The 7500-nt window shown below is 41.8% G+C and overlaps 1 protein-coding gene across 1 annotated transcript in view; it reads right to left on the bottom strand.

The window, feature by feature from the left end:
• Window positions 1–654: 654 nt before the first annotated feature.
• LOC309476928 (ral guanine nucleotide dissociation stimulator) overlaps window positions 655–7500 on the bottom strand; it is a 29362-nt gene continuing 22516 nt past the window's right edge. Inside the window, 4 exon segments of the mRNA XM_082140077.1 lie at window positions 655–2195; window positions 3372–3486; window positions 5261–5509; window positions 6295–6369. Of these exon segments, the coding sequence (XP_081996203.1) occupies window positions 2020–2195; window positions 3372–3486; window positions 5261–5509; window positions 6295–6369 (615 nt within the window). The 3' untranslated portion in view covers window positions 655–2019.

Genomic DNA, 7500 nt, shown 5'->3' with positions numbered 1-7500 from the left:
TTTAATAAAGTTATTTTCCAGCTAAAGTTAGTTTTGATTGATTCGCTTCCGTCGCAACGATCATTTGTTATTAAATTAGGGGCCGCTAAGACGACACCATTCTCTCTACACAGACTTTAAATGCGAACCTGTGAGAAACACTGATGGCGTTCACATGCGCATTAAGAATTGGTTCTATAGTTATGTGTATAGAGACTATATCATATGTATCATACAACAATAATTAGAAGCTCTCGTATATATATATATATATATATATATATATATATATATATATATATATATATATATATATATATATTCCATGTGTTCTGATTTTATAAGATAGATGAAGCTGGGAAATGTCATTCTCCATTCTTCTTGTTCAAGTGCGTCATGTTCGATTACACGTCAATGCTATTTTTTTATTCTTAATGCAGAACATGGGATTTCAGCACTTTATTGGAAGGGAAATTATTGAGTAATTTCTTAAGTGTGGCTTCAGAAGACGAGGAACACAACCTAATTTCATGGTGCGCGGTGATCATCTCTGTTTCCTAACCCATCACAATAGCGCCACCTGCTGACCACATTACTGTAGTCTTTCTGCATTCATTTCCTCTCATCAAACTATATAAACAACAGAAAGCTGAGCAAAACAAAGCAAGACTATGATTGAATCGCACTGCATGTGTTTATTAGTCGTTTTCTCCAATATTAGAAACAGTGCATCATAAAGAAAAAACAATATCAAATTTAAACCATGAAAAAAAGACGACGAACAGAAGCTGAAAGAAACACAATCCCTTATTTGCAGTGGTATAAACTTCGCAATAGATATATTCATATTTACATATTAATTTATAATTACATGGGAGAAGAAACTAAATGTACAATGCTACAAAAAGTATTTACAAATCAATAAATAGACATACGCACGCACACAAACCAAATGAAAGGCGAAAGTACAAAGGACAATTCATATTGTACAAAAATTACAAAAAAGAACATACAAAACCAGAGTGTGTGAGTCTTTCGTTTGTGTTTCTCTTAAATAGAAAGAAATGGCACCAGATATGTGTGTTTTTCCGATCGGATCTGAGAGATCTTGGCAAACGTTTGGTTTTCCTGAACAGGCAGTGCTGATCTCACTGGACTTTAAAGGCGCAGAGATCTTTGGCCCTTTTGGTTTTGTCGTCATGAAACACAAGACATGAACACACATACAAAGACATTAAAACATATATCAAGCACATGCACGCGCGCACACACACACACACACTCGTACAGTCACGTATAAAGGATTCTAGGAATATGGCAGGTCCGTGTCTCCCAGCTGTGTGTATCCAGTCAAGAACCATCACTGAACTACAGGTAAAACATTACAGTTCATGTAAATGTGTCTTTATGTGTGCAGATTCACATTTCACGTTGTTTCTCTCTTTTCTCAGTGCAGTTCATCACGACCGCAGCCAACGTCTCTGAACACTTCGACTCCTCACCTTTACTTCAAACGCTGCGGTCGAATAGCAGTGTGGGGACAGAAGCCGCATCACCGAGACTAGGACAGAGTATCTCGATGAGATACGGAGGCGTTGCTGAGATGGACGTTCACTATTGAAGACTTCTGAATTCTGTTCATCTTGTTCATTGATAAACAAAAACACCATTTCCTTTTTTTATCTTATTTTTTTAACAACAAAACAACTTCCGGCTCTGAATGAGTGAATGAACGTGAGAAATCAAAGCATGAGACATTTCATCGGCCTGAGCGTAACGAGGAAAAACATTCTGATGATGCGTGCATGTCATGTGATCAGCCGGATGACCACAGCATCATGTGACAGAGAACAGTGGCATTCTGGGACCGTAGTTCACGACTCGCGGCTTTAATCAGCTGACATCACAGACTAACGCTGGGAGATTGGGGAATGACTGTAAACACAGATTTGCGTGAGGTTGTCCTGGTTCCTGTCAAACCTCAGTTCTGCTGAGCGCAACATTCAGCCACTCGGGATTCAGCAACACGAGCTCGGAGATTCAGAAGATTCCCTTGGCGATCTTAAGGCCTTTCTGCTTCATGCGAGGAAGAGTAGAGCTGGCCACGTGTTTGCTTCGGCTTCCTCGCGGGAAACCTCTCTTCTTCAGGACAAAGTCATAGTTGGCCGTCGAGTTCATGGCGTAAAAAACGTTGGCGTTGTCGGGAATCTTCAGCTCTGAAACAGAACAGCAGAATAATCACTGAAGGACGATGACGCAAAAATCAAAGCAGGTACTGTTTATAGCAGCTGTTTTATTCTGTATTCATAGTTTAATGATGACACTACACACACACACACACACACACACACACACACAAACACTAGGGTTCGTACAGACACTGGAAAATGAAATTCCAGGGCTTTCAAGGACTTTTCAAGCACTACGTTTTTCATCAGAGATCTCACTTGACTAACAGTGTCTTTTTTATCCTTCTAATTCTAAAAAAGGTAAATATATATAAATAAAAATAAACTTATAAAAAAATTATACAAATAAAGTGCAGCAAATGCAATGACTGGTTATTTTAACCATTGAAAGGACACTATGACAAAGATATCGCTTTCCTTATTCAAACTGATTTTTCCCCTCATGAATATATGATTGAGCTGAAGAATAAAAGCTGTATCGTATACTTGGATATTAGGGGTGTAACGGTTCACAAAACTCACGGTTTGATACGATACGATACAGTGGTATCACGGTTTCGATACAGCAAAAAGAAAGGAATGCCAGAGAAATTTCCTTGATTTTTAAAAAGGCATATAAGGTGATTTTTATTACTGACAAATGCCTTGGTAATAAATAGACTTTAATTACAGAAATTACAATGTGCAGTTTTATTTTAAGTTTGCAAGGCTCCAGATTAACATTTTAAGGGCAGCATTTTTATTCATAATGTCGAAATAATTCAAAAGCAAAATGATTAAAAGAATTATATTTGGGAGTGGAAATGGCAGCCACCTACTGGTTACAATGGTAATTTAATGTCTTTTTTATTTTTAAATAAGTGTGAGTTTTCCTACATCTTGAAACTTTGAATCCTTGAAATAACATTTAAATGTTATTTTGCATGGAAAGATTGTTTTATCAATAAAGTTAAACGCTAATTTCACATATATTGTCTTTCAATAATCCAAGCACTTTTCAAATACCTTTTCATATATATGGCTGTTTTCAAGGGTTTTCCAGGACTTATGAACCCTGTCACACAAACTCGGACATACAAACACACACTCACACTCTCACACTCACACTCTCACACACACACACACACACACACACACACACACACACACACACACACACACACACACACACACTGTATTCATAGGTGTTTTCTGATGACTGACCCTTCTCCTCACTGATCTTCTGCACCAGCTCGTAATCCTCGGCTCGCTCGCGGTCCAGGTTGTGTTTGACCATGGCTTTCCTCACTACAGCAGGAGTCTTATCCTGACTGGTGACCTGGAACAAACACACACACACACACACACACACACACACACACACACAATCACACACACATCCTGAGAGCACATGGAACATCTCGGAGTGAAATTATCAAAAGTCAGCCATTTTAAGAGCCAGTGGCTCCAAAATAACGTTTGCGAACCCGTGAGACTTTCCTGAAAATCTGCATAAATTGGACCTACATTGCAATCAGACCTTATAAATTCAGACCTGATTCAGTGAAACTCTAATAATCCTCTTTAAATCAGCTGATAGAGGTTCATAAACTTTGTCCAATAGATATTTACTCCTGGGTCAATGAATGAATGAAACGACACACAGATCTGTGCAGTATTTGTGTATAGTGATATGACTAGATGATGATACAGTCAAACCAAAGTGTATTCAGACACCTTCAACATTTCTCACATTATCACAGTTTATTTGCTGTAGTTTAGAAAATGGTAATAAATAATGACAAGAACTTATTCTTTTCATTATTCTTCTTCTTATTTATTCTTCTTCTATATTTCACTGGTTTTGTCCGTCCTTCTGTTTAACTATCTCACAAATGAATTATGTTGAATATCTGTCAGCTGTTAAATTTAAGAACACAATTAGATAATACCAGTTTAGCTCAACAAATTACACCCACTAGTAAAAAATCTGGTGCCTGAATAATTTCTGGTTTGACTGTATCATCAGGCCAAAAGAACAACAACTAAAGGGTTCAAACTTGTAAGCATCACTGTATCTCATGGTAATTCATGTAATTCATGTTTATAGTCCAAGTTTTGTTTACTTTATGTGATAAACAGTTTTGGTACTGTTGAGACTTTAGGTCTGACGTAAGATCTGAAACCAGGTGAGAACAAATTATCTAGATCTCTTCAATATTCCCCAGTCTGACCAGTATGCTCCCCCAGTCTCACCAGAATGCTCCTCCCAGTCTCACCAGTATGCTCCTCCCAGTCTCACCAGTATGCTCCTACCAGTCTCCCCAGTATGCTCCCCCAGTCTCACCAGTATGCTCCTCCCAGTCTCACCAGTATGCTCCTCCCAGTCTCACCAGTATGCTCCCCCAGTCTCACCAGTATGCTCCCCCAGTCTCACCAGTATGCTCCCCCAGTCTCACCAGTATGCTCCCCCAGTCTTATCAGTATGCTCCCCCAGTCTCATCAGTATTCTCACCAGTATGCTCCCCCAGTCTCACCAGTATGCTCCCCCAGTCTCACCAGAATGCTCCCCCAGTCTCATCAGTATTCTCACCAGTATGCTCCCCCAGTCTCATCAGTATGCTCCTCCAGTCTCACCAGTATTCTCACCAGTATGCTCCCCCAGTCTCATCAGTATGCTCCTCCAGTCTCACCGGTATGCTCCCCCAGTCTCACCAGTATTCTCACCAGTATGCTCCCCCAGTCTCATCAGTATGCTCCCCCAGTCTCACCAGTATGCGCCTCCAGTCTCACCAGTATGCGCCTCCAGTCTCATCAGTATGCTCCCCCAGTCTCATCAGTATGCTCCCCCAGTCTCACCAGGATGCTTCCCCAGTCTCACCAGTATGCTCCCCCAGTCTCACCAGTATGCGCCTCCAGTCTCACCAGTATGCTCCCCCAGTCTCACCAGTATGCTCCCCCAGTCTCATCAGTATGCTCCCCCAGTCTCACCAGTATGCTTCCCCAGTCTCATCAGTATGCTCCCCCAGTCTCACCAGTATGCTCCCCCAGTCTCATCAGTATTCTCACCAGTATGCTCCCCCAGTCTCCCCAGTATGCTCCCCCAGTCTCACCAGTATGCTCTTGTACAGGTTTCCGTTGTCCACATCCATGCTGACCCTGATGATGCAGCAGTCGTCCACCTGCTGGTTGTAGAGCGGCAGAGAGAGAGACGAGTAGCTGGACACGCCCGACACTGAGCGCTTGTGTGAGCGGGCGAGCGAGACCGACACAGAAGACGAGGAGGCACTGCTGGAGCCAGAACCAGAACCAGAACCCAGACCCGACGCGTCCAGAGACGACAGAGAAGAGGACTCCCAGAACTGCAGGAGAGAGAGAGAGAGAGAGATTGAAGACGTTTGAGCTTCTGATTTAATTAGTGACAGAGGAATGATGATTCCAGACCAGATACAATCCACAGTCTCAGTGAGTGACCATCATGTGGTGACCACAAACACACACTCACACACACACACTTACACACAAAAAGACACGCACATCAGAAACGCTGACACAATGAACGGCAGTGGTGATGAGCTTGGCCAGAATGGATGAGAGAGATGACTGGACGGGCGAGAGACGGAGTGAGAGAGATAAGAGATAGTGAGAGAGAGTGATAGAGTGAGAAATGAGAGCGAGTGAGATGAGAGAGTGAGAAATGAGAGTGAGTGAGATGAGAGAGAGAGTGATAGAGAGAGTGAGATAAGAGAGAGAGTGAGTATAGAGAGAGTGAGATGAGAGAGCGAGTGAGATGAGAGAGAGTGAGATGAGATGAGAGTGATAAAGTGAGAGTGAGAAATGAGAGCGAGTCAGATGATAGAGTGAGTAGAGAGTGAGATGAGAGTGAGATATGAGAGCGAGTGAGATGAGAGAGAGATATGCGAGTGAGATGAGAGAGTGATGGAGTGAGAGAGTGAGATAAGAGAGAGAGAGAGATGAGAGAGTGAATATAGAGAGAGTGAGATATGAGAGCGAGTGAGATGAGATAGTGATGGAGTGAGAGAGAGTGTGTGATAGAGAGAGAGTGAGATGAGAGTGAGAGAGTGATAGAGAGAGTGAGATATGAGAGAGAGAGAGAGAGAGTGATAGAGTGAGAGAGAGAGAGTACCGTGGGTATCAGGTCTCCTGTAGGGCCGCACTTCCCTACGGTAGAATTGGAATGTTTAGCGAAGGGCGTTGAGGTCTATAGGAAGAAGTAAAGCTACAGTCACTGACAGTGAGAGAGCACACACACACACACACACACCTGTGTCTATGTGCTGTTTTTAATACGCTTTAACTCAATCCATGTGTAAATTCATAAGTCGACAGTATTTCCTCCTTAAAACTGCAGTGAACCAAAGACAGTCTCAAAAACACGCTTTGAAATCGCTGGTGTTTCTGACGTCACAAACTACCTTGTAACCAATCAGATCAACGTGTGATCGTCAACCAGTGGATCTCTGAGCTGAGCGAGTGAGTGGAGGCGGGGCTCATTTGCATATTCATAGAACCGCGCATACTAAATGAGGCAAGGGTGTCAAATTACATTCAAGATATGTAGGATATCCACGAAGAAGAACATTTAAACATGTCATTTTGTTGATCAAAGATGAGTTTTAAGGGATAAAAGGACTGATTGTTTTGGTGTGGATGCGGACACACTTGTCATGTATATATTTATGTGACTTGTGCTGGCAAAATGAGTCGCAATGACAAATCTTCAAACATGGGTTAGTTATTTTCCAATCGAGTTTGTTTTCTGAAAGTTCCAAAACAAAATCACCGATAGCAACCATACCTTAAAATCCCTGGTAATAACACCAAATTTGCCACACACCACAATTGTTTGATTAACATTAATGAAACAGTCAGCCTATATATTCAGACCTACTGTTCCAGACGGATCTAATATAATGTAACACATAAGATGAGTTCACCAAACGTTCACTTCAGATAACAGATGATGTTTGTGACTCGCCAAGACAGATATATTCAAATACTGTAATTCTGTGTGTGTGTGTGTGTGTATCAGGATCGAGCACTGTCTGAGTGTGTGTGTGTGTGTGTGTGTGTGTGTGTGTGTGTGTGTGTGTGTGTGTGTGTGTGCTTCGGATGTGTCCGTCAGCGCCAGTAAGATCGTTTTTCACGGCTGAACGAAAGCTACTCCTCTCAGCGCTAGACGAGGACTGAGGGTCTGTTTACACGACACCGTTTTCAACTAAAAACGTAAAACGTCTGTATTTTGGCTGTTCGTTTACTCAGAAACTGTGTTTGGGTGCCTGAAAACGGGTTTCAAAGTTTTTGAAAGCAGTCTCAGTGTAAACAACAAAAA

This window comes from Leuciscus leuciscus, assembly GCF_965113295.1.
Source record: "Leuciscus leuciscus genome assembly, chromosome: 16".
Lineage (NCBI taxonomy): Eukaryota > Metazoa > Chordata > Actinopteri > Cypriniformes > Leuciscidae > Leuciscus > Leuciscus leuciscus.
Note: the sequence above shows the minus strand (reverse complement) of the source record. Positions and strands in the feature narration are given on the sequence as shown.